General features: G+C 50.4%; 1 protein-coding gene across 3 annotated transcripts in view; it reads left to right on the forward strand.

Annotated features, from left to right (window-relative positions):
• Positions 1–16,593, forward strand: part of RELA (RELA proto-oncogene, NF-kB subunit) — a 49,701-nt gene extending 33,108 nt beyond the window's left edge. For 2 of the 3 annotated variants that reach the window (XM_038765100.1, XM_038765098.1), the window contains exons 7-11: positions 9,814–9,918; positions 13,899–14,111; positions 14,314–14,394; positions 15,732–15,806; positions 15,959–16,593. In XM_038765100.1, the coding sequence (XP_038621028.1) occupies positions 9,814–9,918; positions 13,899–14,111; positions 14,314–14,394; positions 15,732–15,806; positions 15,959–16,527 (1,043 nt within the window). In that variant the 3' untranslated portion in view covers positions 16,528–16,593. The remainder of the gene's footprint in view (positions 1–9,813; positions 9,919–13,898; positions 14,112–14,313; positions 14,395–15,731; positions 15,807–15,958) is intronic. The other variant, XM_038765099.1, reaches the window with a different exon arrangement.
• The last annotated feature ends 861 nt before the right edge of the window (positions 16,594–17,454 follow it).

The raw sequence follows: 17,454 nt of genomic DNA on the forward strand, positions 1-17,454 counted from the left end.
CTCTCTGGACCTCGATCTTGCCTCTCTTGCTGACGAGCTCTCGCCCACGACCTGCCTCTGGCCTGGAACCCCTTCCTCTTCGTATCTGACAGAAAGTCACTCTCCCCTCCGTCAGAGCCTTATCGAAGGCACAGCTCCAAGAGACCTTCCCCAACGAGGCCTTCATTTCCTCTTCACCCACCCCCTTCTGCGTTGCTCTTGTACTTGGATTTTCACTTTTTATTCACCCCTCCCTCAGCCCCACAGTACAGCGTGGTTTAGCGGAAAGAGCCCGGGCTTGGGAGTCAGGTCGTGGGTCACCTATCAGCTCTGTGACTTCAGGCAAGTCACTTCACTTCTCTGGGCCTCAGTTCCCTCATCTTTCAAATGGGGATGAAGACTGTGAGCCCCCGTGGGACAACCTGATCACTTTGTAATAATTATATTACAATATTATATATTATAAATTATAATTATATATTATACTATAATTATATTATATATTTATAAATTATATTATATATTGCAATATTATATTATAATTATATTATATATTACAATATTATAATATAATTATATTATTATAATTATAATATAATTATATTACAATATTGTAATGCAATAATTATTATTATTCACTTGTCTGGGCCTCAGTGACCTCATCTGGAAAATAGGGATGAAGACTGTGAGCCCCATGGGGGACAACCTGATGACCTTGTGTCTACCCCAGTGCTTAGAACAGTGCTTGGCACAGAGTAAGTGCTTAACAAATGCCATTATTATTATTCACTTGTCTGGGCCTCAGTGACCTCACCTGGAAAATGGGGATGAAGACTGTGAGCCCCACGGGGGACAACCTGATGACCTTGTGTCTACCCCAGTGCTTAGAACAGTGCTTGGCACAGAGTAAGTGCTTAACAAATGCCATTATTATTATTCACTTGTCTGGGCCTCAGTGACCTCATCTGGAAAATGGGGATGAAGACTGTGAGCCCCACGGGGACAACCTGATCATCATCATCAATCATATTTATTGAGCGCTTACTATGTGCAGAGCACTGTACTAAGCGCTTGGGAAGTACAAATTGGCAACATATAGAGACAGTCCCTACCCAACAGTGGGCTCACAGTCTAAAAACTGTGACATCATCAGACATGTCACATCATCTTTCTGATGACCTTGTGTCTACCCCAGTGCTTAGAACAGTGCTTGGCACAGAGTAAGCGCTTAACAAATACCATCATTGTTATTATTTTATCCGTAATTTATATGTTTTAACCTCTGTCTCCCCCTCTAGACTGGAAGCTCACTGTAAGCAGTGAACGGGTCTACCAACTCTGTTACATTGTACTCTCCCAAGCGCTTAGCATAGTGCTGTGCACACAGTAAGCGCTCCTTTAAGTAGAGTTGATTGATTAAATTGTCATTTAAATTGATTAAAAGCGAGAAGCAGCGTGGCTCAGTGGAAAGAGCCTGGGCTTGAGAGTCAGAGCTCATGGGTTCAAATCCCTGCTCCGCCGCTTGTCAGCTGCGTGACTTTAGGCAAGTCGCTTAACTTCTCTGGGCCTCAGTTCCCTCATCTGTAAAATGGGGATTAAGACTGTGAGCCCCCCGTGGGACAACCTGATCACCTTGTATCCTCCCCAGCGCTCAGAACAGTGCTTTGCACACAGTAAGCGCTTCACAAATGCCGTCATTATTAAATCCAAGTGCAAGGGTGACACAGAAAGGAGAGGGAGCAGGGGAAACGAGGGCTTAGTTGGGGAAGGCTTCTTGGAGGAGATGGGATTTTAATAAGGCTTTGAAGGTGGGAAGAGTGACGATCGGTCGGAGACGAAGGGGTAGGGCTAAACCAAAGGCAGGATGTGGGCGAGGGGTCGGCGGCGAGGTAGATGAGATCGAAGTACAGGGAGAAGGTTGGAGTTGAAGGAGTGAAGAGGCCAGGCTGGGTTATAGTAATAATAATAATAACAATGTTGGTATTTGTTAAGCGCTTACTATGTGCCAAGCACCGTTCTAAGCGCTGAGGGAGATACAAGGTGATCAGGTTGTCCCACATGGGGCTCACAGTCTTCATCCCCATTTTACAGATGAGGGAGCTGAGGCCCAGAGAAGTGAAGTGACTTGCCCAAGGTCACACAGCTGACAAGTGGAGGAGCCGGGATTAGAACCCACGACCTCTGGCTTCCCAGCCCGGGCTCTTTCCACTGAGCCACGCTGCTTCTCTGTAGGAGAAGCACTCTAGTCTGGGCCTTGGAGTCAAAATGCCCTGCCTTCTAATTCCAACTCCACCACTTGTCTTGCTGTGTGACCTTAGGCACGTCACTTCACTTCTCTGTGTCTCAGCTTCCTTAACTGTTAAATGGGGATTAAAACTGCGAGCCCCATTATGGAACATGGACTGTTTCCAACGTGATTAGCTGGTATGTACCCCAGCGTTTAGGACAGTGCCTGGTACATAGTAAGCACTTAACAAATACCGTAGGGCAAAAAAAAATCAGCCAAAGTAGGAGAGGGAGGACTGATTGAGAGTTAAAGCCGGCGGAAAGGCGTTTCTGTTTGATGTGGAGGTGGATGGGCACTCGCTGGTGGTTCTTAAGGAGTGCTATTTACTTTATTTTGTTAGTATGTTTGGTTTTGTTCTCTGTCTCCCCCTTTTAGACTGTGAGCCCACTGTTGGGTAGGGATTGTCTCTATATGTTGCCAACTTGTACTTCCCAAGCGCTTAGTACAGTGCTCTGCACCCAGTAAGCGCTCAATAAATACGATTGATTGAGTGTGGAGAAACGGAGAAAACGTTTCTTTAGAAAATGATGTGGGCGGCAGAGTGGAGTATGGACTAGTGTGAGGAGGCTGATGCAGTAGTCAAGGTGAGATAGTGCCCGGCACATAATAAACGCTTAACAAATACCATCATCAACATAAGTTAGGTGCTTGGATCAACGTGGGGGTATTATGGATGGGAAAAGGCGGATCTTAGAGTTTGTGAAGGTAGAACCGACGGGATTTAGTGACAGTTCATTTGTGGGTTGAAGGAGAGAGACGAGTCGAGGATAATGCCAAGGTTATGGTCTCGAGAGACAGGATAGTTCGTTCATTCATTCATTCAGTTGTATTTATTGAGCGCTTACTGTGTGCAGAGCACTGGACTAAGCGCTTGGGAAGTACAAGTTGGCAACATATAGAGACTGTATAGAGGGTAGGGACTGTATATGTTGCCAGCTTGTACTTCCCAAGCGCTTAGTACAGTGCTCTGCACACAGTAAGCACTCAATAAGTATGATTGATTGATATAGAGACGGTCCCTACCCAACAACGGGCTCACCGTCTAGAAGGGGGAGACAGACAACAAAACAAAACATATGGACAGGTGTCATCAGAATAAACTGTGTTGTCTACAGTGACAGGAGGGGGAAGGACGGGGTTTGGGAAGATGAGGAGCTCTGTTTTGGACATGTTAAGTTGGAGGTGTGGGCAGACCATTCAAGCAGAGGTGTCCCAAATGCCGGAGGAACTTCGAGACTGCAGAGAAGCTGAGAGGGAGGGACTGGGGAGGGAGATTTTGGGATCATCCATGTAGAGGTGATAGTAGAAGCTGTGGGAGCATTTGAATCAACCTCAGTTTCTCCAACTTTTCCTCACAACGTCAGTTTTCCAACCTTGTCTTCTCTTTGTCGCTCCTCCCAAGATCCTCTCTGGTTTCTCCATTACATTCTTTGAAGTGCAGGGTCCAAACCAGATGATGATGATGATGATGATGATGATGATGATGATGATGATGATGATGATGATGATGATGTAGTAGTAGTAGTAGTAGTAGTAGTAGTAGTAGTAGTAGTAGTAGTAGTAGTAGTAGTAGTAGTAGTAGTAGTAGTAGTAGTAGTAGTAGTAGTAGTAGTAGTAGTAGTAGTAGTAGTAGTTACAGTTACTATTTATTAAGCACTTACTTTTCCTCCCACTGTTGAGAAGGAGCGTGGCCTGGGTTCTAATCCCGGCTCCACCATCTGTCTGCCGTGACACCATAGGCAAGTCACTTCACTTCTCTGTGCCTCAGTTCCCTCATCTGTAAAATGGGATTTAATTAAGACTGTGAGCCCCATGTGGGACACGGACTGTGTCCAATCTGATTACCTTATATCTACCCCAGCGCTTAGTACGGTACCTGGCACATAGTAAGCGCTTAACAAATACCACAAAAAAAGAAATAGTGCACAGCACTTGCTGACAAGGAAATACATGGTTGAGGGGTAGGAGTTCTCTGATCCCCGAGGGGCTTTGCAATCTGAGAATGAGGAGGACGGTGGCAGGGTGAAGCAGACATGTAAAGAAAGGCTCATAAAGTATAGTCAGTCAGTGGCGTTTATTGAGTATTTACTGTGTGTAGGGCACTGCACTAAGTGCTTGGGAAAGAGTATAATAATAATAATAATTGGGGTTATTTAAGTGCTTACTATGTGCCAGATACTGTACTAAGTGCTGGGGGTGGATACAAGCCAACTGGGTTGGACACAGTCCCAGTCCCAAGTGGGGCTCACAGTCTCAATCCCCATTTTACAGGTGAGATAACTGAGGCACAGAGAAGTGAAGTCACTTGCCCCAAGCCACAGCAGACAGGTGGCAGAGGTGGGATTAGAACCCATGACCCTGTGACACCCAGGCCCCTGCTCTATCCACTATGCTATTGGTAGACACAATCCTTGCCTAGGAACAGCAAGCAGCCTGGGCTTTGGAGTCAGAGGTCATGGGTTCGAATCCCAGCTCTGCCACATGTCTGCTGTGTGACCTTGGGCAAGTCACTTCACTTCTCTGAGCCTCAGTGACCTCATCTGTAAAATGGGGATTGAGACTGTGAGCCCCCCCGTGGGACAACTTGATCACCTTGTATCCCTCCAGCGCTTAGTACAGTGCCTTGCACATAGTAAGCGCTTAACAAACGCCATCATTATTATTACTATTATTATTAAGAGCCTACTGTCGAGAGGAGAAAAGACAAACGTGTTGAAAAACATGAAAGCAGCAGGATTTCAGACTCCTCACAACTCAGACCAACAGTCCCGATAATAATAAGAAGAACTGTGGTACTTAAGTGCTTTCTAGGTGCCAAACACTGTACTGAGCGCTGGGGTAGAGACACGATAATCAGGTCCCACGTGGGGCTCCCAGTCCCTCCCCATCCCCCCCGCCTTACCTCCTTCCCCTCCCCACAGTACACTTTGTATACTGTATATATGTATCTATACAGTATATATGTATATCTGTTTGTACATATTTATTACTCTATTTATTTATTTGTGCATATCTATTCTATTTATTTTATTTTGTTAGTATGTTTGGTTTTGTTCTCCGTCTCCCACTTTGCACATAGTAAGCACTTAACAAAATGCCATTATTATCATTATGCTCCCAAGAGCTTCTCCAGTGCTCTGCATTTAGTCATTCAGTCATATTTACTGAGCACTTACTGTGTGCAGAGCACTGTACCAAGCGCTTGGGGTGTACAAATAGGCAACATATAGAGACGGTCCCTACCCAACAACAGGCTAACAGTCTAGAAGGGGGAGAGAGACCAAAAAAAAACCCAAAACAAGTAGACAGGTATCAATATGAACAGAGTAAATAGAATTATAGCTATGTACACATCATTAACAAAATAATGATAAAATTAATAAAATAGAGTAATAAATATATACAAATATATACAAGTGCTGTGGGGAGGGGAAGAGGGAAGGGTGGAGGGAGGAGGAGGAGAGGGAAATGGGGGGCTCAGTCTGGGAAGGCTTCCTGGAGGAGGTGAGCTCCTCCTGCACAAAGTAAGCCATCAGTAAACACCATTATTATTATTAATAATAATAATGATGGCATTTATTAATGCTTACTATGTGCAAAGCACTGTTCTTAGTGCTGGGGAGGTTACAAGGTGATCAGGTTGTCCCATGGGGGGGGCGGCTCAGTCTTCATCCCTGTATATATGTATATATGTTTGTACATATTTATTACTCTATTTTATTTGTGCATATCTATTCTATTTATTTTATTTTGTTAGTATGCTTGGTTTTGTTCTCTGTCTCCTCCTTTTAGACTGTGAGCCCACTGTTGGGTAGGGACCGTCTCTCTATGTTGCCAACTTGGACTTCCCAAGCGCTTAGTACAGCGCTCTGCACACAGTAAGCGCTCAATAAATACGATTGATTGATTGATCCCCATTTTACAGATGAGGAAACTGAAGCCCAGAGAAGTGCAGTGACTTGCCCAAAAGTCACACAGCCGACAATTGGCAGAGCGGGATTTGAACCCGTGACCTCCGACTCCAAATCCCGGGCTGTTTCCACTGAGCCACGCTGCTTCCCTGCTTTTGATTGATTATTTATGGGTCACCGCGGTGAGGAGAGCGAGCGATGGGAAGGGGAGAGTCAGGGCTGTTGGAGGGTCCGGACTAGGTCACTGGGGAAGAGTCAAGAGCGTTGGGTGGTCAGGAGTGTGAGGAGAAGCAGCATGGCCTAGTGGGTAGAGCGTGGACCTAAGAGTCAAAAGGTCATGGGTTCTAATCCCGACTCCGCCACTTAATAATAATAATAATGATGGCATTTATTAAGCGCTTACTATGTTCAAAGCACTGTTCTAAGCACTGGGGAGGTTACAAGGTGATCATGTTGTCCCACGGAGGGCTCACAGTCTACATCCCCATTTTCCAGATGAGGCCCAGAGAAGTGAAGTGACTTGCCCCAAATCACACAGCTGACAATTGGCAGAGCTGGGATTTGAACCCATGACCTCTGACTCCAAAGCCCATGCTCTTTTAATAGTAATAATAATAATAATAACGATGGCATTTATTAAGCGCTTACTATGTGCAAAGCACTGTTCTAAGTGCTGGGGGGATACAAGGTGATCAGGTTGTCCCACGGGGGGGCTCACAGTCAACCCCCATTTTACAGATGAGGTCACTGAGGCCCAGAGAAGTGAAGTGACTTGCCCAAAATCACACAGCTGACAAATTGGCAGAGCCGGGATTTGAACCCATGACCTCTGACTCCAAAGCCCATGCTCTTTTAATAATAATAATAATAACGATGGCGTTTATTAAGCGCTTACTATGTGCAAAGCACTGTTCTAAGTGCTGGGGGGATACAAGGTGATCAGGTTGTCCCACGGGGGGCTCACAGTCTTAATCCCCATTTTACAGATGAGGGAACTGAGGCCCAGAGAAGTGAAGTGACTTGCCCCAAATCCCACAGCTGACAAATTGGCAGGGCCGGGATTTGAACCCATGACCTCTGACTCCAAAGCCCATGCTCTTTTCCACTGAGCCACGCTGCTTCTCCACTTGTCTGCTGTGTGACCCTGGGCAAGTCACTTCACTTCTCCGGGCCTCAGTGACCTCGCCTGGAGAATGGGGATTGAGACTGTGAGCCCCAAGTTGGACAGGGACTGTGTCCAGCCCGATCATCATCATCAATCATATTTATTGAGCGCTTACTATGTGCAGAGCACTGTACTAAGTGCTTGGGAAGTACAAATTGGCAACACATAGAGACAGTCCCTACCCAACAGTGGGCTCACAGTCTAAAAGGGGGAGACAGAGAACAAAACCAAACATACCAACAAAATAAAATAAATAGGATAGATATGTACAAGTAAAATAAATAGAGTAATAAATATGTACAACCATATATACATATATACAGGTACTGTGGGGAAGGGAAGGAGGTAAGATGGGGGGATGGAGAGGGGGACGAGGGGGAGAGGAAGGAAGGGGCTCAGTCTGGGAAGGCCCGATATGCCTGTATCCACCCCAGTGGCTTAGTACAGTGCCGTGGCACATAGTAAGTGCTAGAACAGTGCTTTGCACATAGTAAGCGCTTAATAAATGCCATTATTATTATTATTATTAACAAGTACCATCATCATCACCCCCTCTGTTCTCTGTCTCCCCCTTTTAGACTGTGAGCCCACTGTTGGGTAGGGACTGTCTCTATGTGTTGCCAATTTGTACTTCCCAAGCGCTTAGTACAGTGCTCTGCACATAGTAAGCGCTCAATAAATACGATTGATTGATTGATTGATCACCCGGAGTCAGAGGATGGGCATCCAGCAGGCAGCAAGCACTAGGGAGCCCAAACTGTCGGACCGTCGGTCCCCAGACCTGTCCGTCCGTCGGCCCCAGGCTGTGGGACGGGATGGGGAGAGCCTTGCTGGGGGAGAACCAGTCCAGTTTTGAAATTCAGCGTCCCCACCATCACCCCAACGGTCTCCTCCCCTATTCCGGCTTGGTTTTCAGTCTGCCACCCCTGCCAACCTAAGCGGCCTCGCCTGGCCCCGCTGTTCACGTGCGCTCTTTCGCACTCCACCGTTCACACGCGGCTGCTCACGAGTGACCTTCCCTGCTCCGCCGTTCCCTTGTGATTTTCCCCTACCCCGCCGTTCACGTGTGACCTTCCCTCCTCGGCTGTTCACCCGCGATCTCCCCCACTGCACTGCTCACTTGCCATTTCCCCGGATCCACTGCTCGCTTGCGACCTTCCCGGCGCTGCTGTTCACGTGGGAGCTTCCCTGCTCCGCTGTCATCATCATCATCATCAATCATATTTATTGAGCGCTTACTGTGTGCAGAGCACTGGACTAAGCGCTTGGGAAGTACAAGTTGGCAACATAGACAGTCCCTACCCACCAGTGGGCTCACAGTCTAAATGGGGGAGACAGAGAACAAAACCAAACATACTAACAAAATAAAACAAATAGAATAGATATGTACAAGTAAAATAAATAAATAGAGTAATAAATATGTACAAACATATATACAGGTGCTGTGGGGAAGGGAAGGAGGTAAGATGGGGGGGATGGAGAGGGGGACGAGGGGGAGAGGAAGGAAGGGGCTGAGTGTGGGAAGGCCTCCTGGAGGAGGTGAGCTCTCAGTAGGGCCTTGAAGGGAGGAAGAGAGCGAGCTTGGCGGAGGGGCAGAGGGAGGCCATTCCGGGCCCGGGGGATGAGGTGGGCCGGGGGTCATCATCATCATCATCATCATCATCAATCGTATTTATTGAGCGCTTACTGTGTGCAGAGCACTGTACTAAGCGCTTGGGAAGTACAAATTGGCAACATCTAGAGACAGTCCCTACCCAACAGTGGGCTCACAGTCTAAAAGGGGGAGACAGAGAACAAAACCAAACATACTAACAAAATAAAAGAAATAGAATAGATATGTACAAGTAAAATAAATAAGTAAATAGAGTAATAAATATGTACAAACATATATACAGAGAACAAAACCAAACATACTAACAAAATAAAAGAAATAGAATAGATATGTACAAGTAAAATAAATATATGTACAAACATCTATACAGGTGCTGTGGGGAAGGGAAGGAGGTAAGATGGGGGGGATGGAGAGGGGGGCGAGGGGGAGAGGAAGGAAGGGGCTCAGTCTGGGAAGGCCTCCTGGAGGAGGGGAGCTCTCAGTAGGGCCTTGAGCTCTCAGTAGCAGTGACCGTCCCCGTGGAGGCAGATGTGAAGAACCACGTAGAGTGTGGCGCCTGGCGAGCCAGGTGGCAAGTCGGCCTGGTGTCCCTGGGGTTCTGGTATTGGCCCAGACCCCCCCGGAGCTGCGGGCAGCCTCACCCTGCCCCTCCGTGCCCATCCCCATCGCCGGGGTAGCACCGGTAGACCTGGACCACCTCAAAATCCGAGGCTCTTCTCGGGGAAGGGGGTGGGCGGCGGGCAGGGCGGACACGGTGGGGCCTCACTCCGTCTCCTCGCCCCGTTGGGGCCGGGAGGTGCTCAGCGGCCTCCCGTCCTTCCTCCGTCCCCTCCCGCGCTCCCCGTCCCCCCCATCCTAGGGGCCCCCAACACAGCGGAGCTGAAGATCTGCCGTGTGAACCGGAACTCGGGGAGCTGCCTCGGGGGCGATGAGATCTTCCTGCTGTGCGATAAGGTGCAGAAAGGTCAGTGCCCGGGGTCAGGCCGCGGGAAGGGCAGGGCTTGGGGTTAGGGGGTCTTGGGTTCGAGTGGGGAAAGGCGGGGCCGGGCTGGGGGGGGCGGTCCTGACTCCTCTCCTTGCCCTCCAAATTCACCAGGCCACAGCCCTCCCCATCTTCGAAGCCTTCCTCAAATCCCACCTCCTCCAGGAAGCCTTCCCTGATCAAGTCCCAGCCCAGCAGCCCCAAGTTGCCTCAACCCAGCATGGCCTGGGCCTGGGTTCTAATCCTGGGCAGGGAATACGTCTGCTTATTGTCATATTGTACTCTCCCAAGCGCTTAGTACAGTGCCCTGCGCACACTAAGCGCTCCATCAATACAGCTGAAAGAATGAATAGAATTGGAGCCCACTGTTGGGTAGGGACTGTCTCTATATGTTGCCAACTTGTACTTCCCAAGCACTTAGTACAGTGCTCTGCACACAGTAAGCGCTCAAGAAATATGATTGATTGATTGATTGGAGGAAGACTTTGAGGGAGGAGAGGGCTGAGATTGGCAAATCATTGTTAGTATGTTTGGTTTTGTTCTCTGTCTCCCCCTTTTAAACTGTGAGCCCACTGTTGGGTAGGGACTGTCTCTATATGTTGCCAACTTGTACTTCCCAAGCGCTTAGTACAGTGCTCTGCACACAGTAAGTGCTCAAGAAATATGATTGATTGATTGATTGGAGGAAGACTTTGAGGGAGGAGAGGGCTGAGATTGGCAAATCATTGTTAGTATGTTTGGTTTTGTTCTCTGTCTCCCCCTTTTAGACTGTGAGCCCACTGTTGGGTGGGGACTGTCTCTATATGTTGCCAACTTGTACTTCCCAAGCGCTTAGTACAGTGCTCTGCACACAGTAAGCGCTCAATAAATACGATTGATGGATTGATTGATCCCCTTCCCCTGGAAACCCGCCCAGCGTGAGCCAGACGAGGAGTAAACGTGGGAAGAGCCAGTGAGGAGAGCCAATATACATCCCCGATCTTCCTCCTGCTCCCACTGTTTGGGAACCATTTTGGTCTGTTTCCTCTATTAATAGTAATGTTCTCTGTCTCCCCTTTTAGACTGTGAACCCACTGTTGGGTAGGGACTGTCTCTATATGTTGCCAATTTGTACTTCCCAAGCGCTTAGTACAGTGCTCCGCACATAGTAAGCGCTCAATAAATACGATTGATGATGATGATGATGGCATCTGTTAAGCGCTTACTATGTGCAAAGCACTGTTCTAAGCGCTGGGGGGGGGATACAAGGTGATCAGGTTGTCCCACGTGGGGCCCACGGCCTTAATCCCCATTTTACAGATGAGGGAACTGAGGCTCAGAGAAGTGAAGTGACTCGCCCAAGGTCACACAGCAGAAATGTGGCGGAGCCGGGATTAGAACTCCTGACCTCCGACTCCCAAGCCCGTGCCCTTTCCACCGAGCCACGCTGCTTCTCTGTTAGATAATAAGCCCTCTGAAGGCAGGATATTTTTGTCGTCTTTTCACCCTAACTTTCCCAAACACTAGCAAGAGTGGTGTTTTGCCAACAGTAATAACTGTGGTATTCGTTGAGCGCTTCCTGTGCATCCAGCACTGTACTAAACGCCGGGACAAGATGCAAGATAATCAGGTCCCTTGTGGGGGTCCCAGTCTTAGTAGGAGGGAGAACCGGTATCGAGTCCCATTCCGCAAACGAGGGAACCGAGACAGGGAGAAGTGAAGTGACTTCAGCGCTTAGTACAGTGCTTTGCACATAGTAAGCGCTTAATAAATGCCATCGTTATTCCCCAAGGTCCCACAGCTGGCAGATAAGCAACCATTGATCTATTGAAGGCCCCCAAGAGCAGGGATGTCAGGAGGTGACAATCTGTCAGTAGTATTTACTGAGCACTTACTGGGTGCTTGGCACTTGGGAGAGAAAGGCAATAATAATAATAATTGTGATATTTACGCATATTCTATGTGCCAGTCAGTTTTCTAAGCGTTGCTTGTATTCACTCCAGTGCTTAGTACAGTGCCTGACACATAGAAAGCACTTAACAAATACCGCAATTGTTAATTACGATCGTTACTATAAGCAAATCGGGTTGGACACAGTCCCTGTCCCATGTGAGGATCACAGTCTTCATCCCCATTTTTCAGATGAGGTCACTGAGGGCCAGAAAAAATCCAGTGACTTGCCCCAGGTCACACAACAGACAAGTGGCAGGGCCGGGAGTAGAATAATAATAATGATGATGGCATTTATCATCATCATCATCATCAATCGTATTTATTGAGCGCTTACTGGGTGCAGAGCACTGTACTAAGTGCTTGGGAAGTACAAATTGGCAACATATAGAGACAGTCCCTACCCAACAGTGGGCTCACAGTCTAAAAGGGGGAGACAAAACCAAACATACTACAAAATAAAATAGAATAGATATGTACAAGTAAAATAAATAGAGTAATAAATATGTACAAACATTTATTAAGCGCTTACTATGTGCAAAGCACTGTTCTTAAGCGCTGGGGAGGTTACAAGGTGATCAGGTTATCCCACGGGGGGCTCACAGTCTTCATCCCCATTTTTCAGATGAGGTCACTGAGGGCCAGAAAAGTCCGGTGACTTGCCCCAGGTCACACAACAGACACGTGGAAGAGCCGGGAGTAGAATAAGACTACTAATAATAATGATGATTTCATTTATTAAGCGCTTACTATGTGCAAAGCACTGTTCTAAGCTGCTGGGGAGGTTACAAGGTGATCAGGTTGTCCCACGGGGGGCTCACAGTCTTCATCCCCATTTCTCAGATGAGATCACTGAGGGCCAGAAAAGTCCGGTGACTTGCCCCAGGTCACACAAAACAGACAAGTGGCAGAGTCGGCAGTGGAATAATAATAATAATAGTGGCATTTCTTAAGCACTTACTATGTGCAAAGCACTGTTCTAAGCGCTGGGGAGGTTACAAGGTGATCAGGCTGTCCCACGGGGGGACTCACAGTCTTCATCCCCATTTTTCAGATGAGGTCACTGAGGGCCAGAAAAGTCCAGTGACTTGCCCCAGGTCACACAACAGACAAGTGGCAGAGCCGGGAGTATAATAATAATAATAATAATGGCATTTATTAAGTGCTTACCATGTGCAAAGCCCTGTTCTAAGCGCTGGGGAGGTTACAAGGTGATCAGGCTGTCCCACGGGGGGCTCACAGTCTTCATCCCCATTTTACAGATGAGGCCCAGAGAAGTAAAGTGACTTGCCCAAAGTCACCCAGCTGACAATTGGCGGAGCTGGCATTTGAGCCCATGACCTCTGACTCAATCAATTGTATTTATTGAGCACTTACTGTGTGCAGAGCACTGTACTAAGCGCTTGGGAAGTCCAAGTTGGCAACACATAGAGACAGCCATCATCAATCGTATTTATTGAGCGCTTACTGTGTGCAGAGCACTGGACTAAGCGCTTGGGAAGTCCAAGTTGGCAACATATAGAGACGGTCATCATCATCAATTGTATTTATTGAGCGCTTGCTGTGTGCAGAGCACTGTACTAAGCGCTTGGGAAGTCCAAGTTGGCAACATATAGAGACGGTCCCTACCCAACAGCGGGCTCCAAAGCCCGGGCTCTTTCCACTGAGCCACACGGCTTCTCCCGAGTAGAGCCCGGGTCCGTCTAGCTCCCGGGCCGCTGCTTTAGCCTGGGCCGTGCTGCTGCTCTCGTAGAGACCCTCCTCGGTAGATACATCCTCCGCCCTCCTGGAGACAGACTGTAAAATAATTTATTGATGGGGGAGAACGGGTAGAGGATAAAGTATATAGTATAAACGAGTCTAAAGGTCTGGACCCAAGTGGTCCAGTGGAAAGGGGGCCGGGGGACCCATGTGCTGAGGGGGGTTTGGGGTGGAGGCGGGGCCGGGTGTGTGAGCAGGCCGTGTGCTCTGCACGTAGTAAGCGCTCAATAAATACGATCGATGATGACCGCCGCCCCCCTTGCCTCCCCCAGAGGACATCGAGGTGTGTTTCTCGGGGCAGGGCTGGGAGGCCCGCGGCTCCTTCTCGCAGGCCGACGTGCACCGACAAGTGGCTATCGTGTTCCGGACGCCGCCCTACGCCGAGCCCACCCTGCAGGCCCCCGTCCGCGTCCTCATGCAGCTGCGGCGGCCCTCGGACCGCGAGCTCAGCGAGCCCATGGAGTTCCAGTACCTGCCGGACCCAGGTGGGCGCGGGGCCGCGGCGGGGCCGACCCCGGGAAGGGGAGGAGGGACCGGGCGGCGGCGGCGGCCGGGAGCCGGTCCCGGCCCGGGGGAGACTGGGCCGGGGGAGCCAGGGAGGGGGCCCACCCGAGGGTGGTGGGGCTGTGGGCGGGAGGCGGGCCCCGGACCCGCTCTCGGACATCTGGTTTCTCCCTCACCCCGCAGATGACCGCCACCGGATTGAGGAGAAGCGCAAACGCACTTATGATGCTTTTAAGAGCATCGTCAAAAAGAGCCCTTTCAGCGGTGAGGAGGGCGGGCGGGCGGGCACCCAGGGGCCGGGCGGCCTGGGTTGGGGCTTCCATCTGCACCCCGGGGCGCGGGACGGGGCGGGACGGGGGTTCTTTGCTGAGGAGAAAGAGCGGGGCCCAGGCTGCTCGCTGCCTTTCCATCGGGGGTCGATCAATCAATCAGTCAGTCGTATTTATTGAGCGCTTACTGTGTGCAGAGCACTGGACTAAGCGCTTGGGAAGTCCAAGTTGGCAACACGTAGAGACGGTCCCTACCCAACAACGGGCTCACAGTCTAAAAGGGGGAGAAGGGTCGTTTCGCTTCCCAGAAAAAATAAGCTTGGGTATCCGTTTAAAATATATATACATTAATACGTGTATATATATATGTCTTGTCATCTATGTGGGACAAGACAGAGGGTGCAGGGGAGTGGATCCGCTGGCCCCCTAGAGCCACAGTTCGACTTTCCATCGGGGGTCGTTTCTCGTCCCAGAAAAAAAAACTTAGGTGTATATATAGGTATATAGGTGTGTGTGTATGTACATGTATATATACATCAATCAATTGTATTTATTGAGCGCTTACTGTGTGCAGAGCACTGTACTAAGATGTATATGCATGTATATATATGTATGTGTATATATATGCATGTATATGTACATATATGCAAGTATATGTGTATATGCATATATGTGTACATGTGTATATGTATATGCATGTATATGCATGTATATATACATGCATATATGTATATGCATATGTGTGTGTATGTGTATGTATATATACATGTATGTATATATACACACATTAATATGTATATATATTATCTATTCAATCATATTTACTGTGTGCAGAGCACTGTACTAAGCGCTTGGGAAGTACAAGTTGGCAACATATAGAGATGGTCCCTACCCAACAGTGGGCTCACAGTCTAGACATACATATATATATATGTCTTGTCATCTATATGGGACAAGACAGAAGGTGCAGGAGAGTGGATCCAACAGTTTGACTTTCCATCGGGGGTCATTTCCCTTCCCAGAAAAAAAAACTTCCCCCTTGTAGACCGTGAGCCCGTTGTTGGGCAGGGACCGTCTCTAGATGTTGCCGACTTGTACTTCCCAAGCGCTTAGTACAGCGCTCTGCACACAGTAAGCGCTCAGTAAATACGATTAAATGAATGAGGGGGCCTGGGGCTAGATGGGGGACACAGGGGAACAGGGCTGAGCATCCTCTTGTTTCTCCTCCTTCCCTCTCCCCCCGCCCCACCTTCTCGCCCTTTCCCTCTCTTTCTCTGCCTGTCCCTCCCTCCCCCTCTCTGTGTCCCCCTGTTCCTCTCCCTCTCTCCCTAGCAGGGACGGCAGATTCCCGCAGCCCTCGCCGCATTGCCGTGCCCACCCGAGGCGTGCCCCTTTCCCACAAAACGGGTAAGTTCCCCGGCCCCCCCCCCGGGTGCAGAACCCCGGCCTTGGGGCCGGCCCCCCAGGAGGGAAGAGTGGGGGAAGGAGCGAGTTCGGGGGGGCCGCCCGGTGAGCCGGCGGCCAGGGGTAGGGGTCTACCGCGGCCTGTCCCCCCTCAGGTGGTCTCCCCGGCCTGCCACCCCCCGCCGTCCAGCCCTACGGTTACTCGGCCACGCCGCCGTCCCTCAGCACCATCAACATGGAGGAGTTCTCCCCGCTGAGCTTCCCCCACGTGCCCGCCCCGGCCCCGGCCCCCGCCCCGCCGCCCCAGCACCCCCCTCCCGCCCCCGCCGCCCCCCAGCCCGGGGAAGGGGTGCTGGCGGAAGCCCTGCTCAGCCTGCAGTTTGACTCGGATGGCGACGGGGGCCTGGGGGGGCTGCTGGACGACCCCGACGCGGCCTACACCAGCCTGGGGGCCATCGACAACTCGGAGTTCCAGCAGCTGCTGAACCAGGGCCCCGCCGGGGCCGCCGGGGCCGCCCAGGGTCCCGCGGGGGAGCCCATGCTGATGGAGTACCCCGAGTCCATCACCCGCCTCATGGGGACCCCCCAACGCCCGCCCGACGGAGCCGCCCCCGCCGTCCCCGCCGCCGCCGCCCTCCCTAACGGGTACCTGGTTCCCGAGGAGGCCTTCCCGTCTCTGGCGGAAATGGACATCACAGCCTTCCTCAATCAGATCAACTCCTAAGGCGGCGGCGGCGGGGGGGAAGGCCGGGCCACGGGCCCGGGGAGCAGCCCCCTTTTATTCTCTTAATTGCAGTAGATATATATATATATATATATATATATCTATATATCTCTGTTGTTCGGAGGTGCTTAAGCATTAATCCCTCAGGGGACCGGTGGGCTCTGGGGTGGGGGCGGACTCTGTCCCCGGATCTCCCCAGACCGCCGGCCCCCTCCTGCCCGTGGTCCACCTCTCTCCTCTTCCTCCTCGGGGCGGGGGCCGCGGAGCGAGAGAGAGAGGGAGGCGGAAGCAGCAGCGGAGGAGGGAGCGAAGGTGGCTGCTTTGTGGCGGGGTCGGGGGCAGGAGTGTAAATAGAAAGTTGTTCCTCGCTGTTCCCCAGGTTGGGGGGTGCCCAGACACTGGGCACCCGGAGGGGAGGGGAGAGCGGCCCTGCCCCTCTGCCCTCCCTCGCCTTAAGTGCCTTAACTTGGGCCCGGATCCCTGCTCCGTCCCCGTGACAAGGCGACCCGACTCCTCGGCTCTTTTTACTCTGATCTAATAAACACGTCTCCAAGCTGCCCGGCGGTCGTTGCTTCGGGTGGGCGGTGAGGGCAGAGCATCCGCGGCCTAGCGGGAAGAGCCCGGGCCCGGAGGCCAGAGGACCCGCTGCCGCTTGCCCGCCGGGTGATCCTGGGCATGTCACTTCACACCTCCGTGTCTGGCTCCTCATCTGTAAGGGAGGGCTGAAATACCTGGTCTTCATTCATTCAGTCGTATTTATTGAGCGCTTACTGTGTGCGGAGCACTGTACTAAGCGCTTGGGAAGTTGGCAGCGTATAGAGACGGTCCCTACCCAACAGCGGGCTCACAGTCTAGAAGGGGAAGACAGACAACAAAACAAATTGACAAAATAACATAAACAGAATATGTACATGTAAAATAGAGTAA

The sequence above is a fragment of the Tachyglossus aculeatus genome, chromosome 22, assembly GCF_015852505.1.
Source record: "Tachyglossus aculeatus isolate mTacAcu1 chromosome 22, mTacAcu1.pri, whole genome shotgun sequence".
NCBI lineage: Eukaryota > Metazoa > Chordata > Mammalia > Monotremata > Tachyglossidae > Tachyglossus > Tachyglossus aculeatus.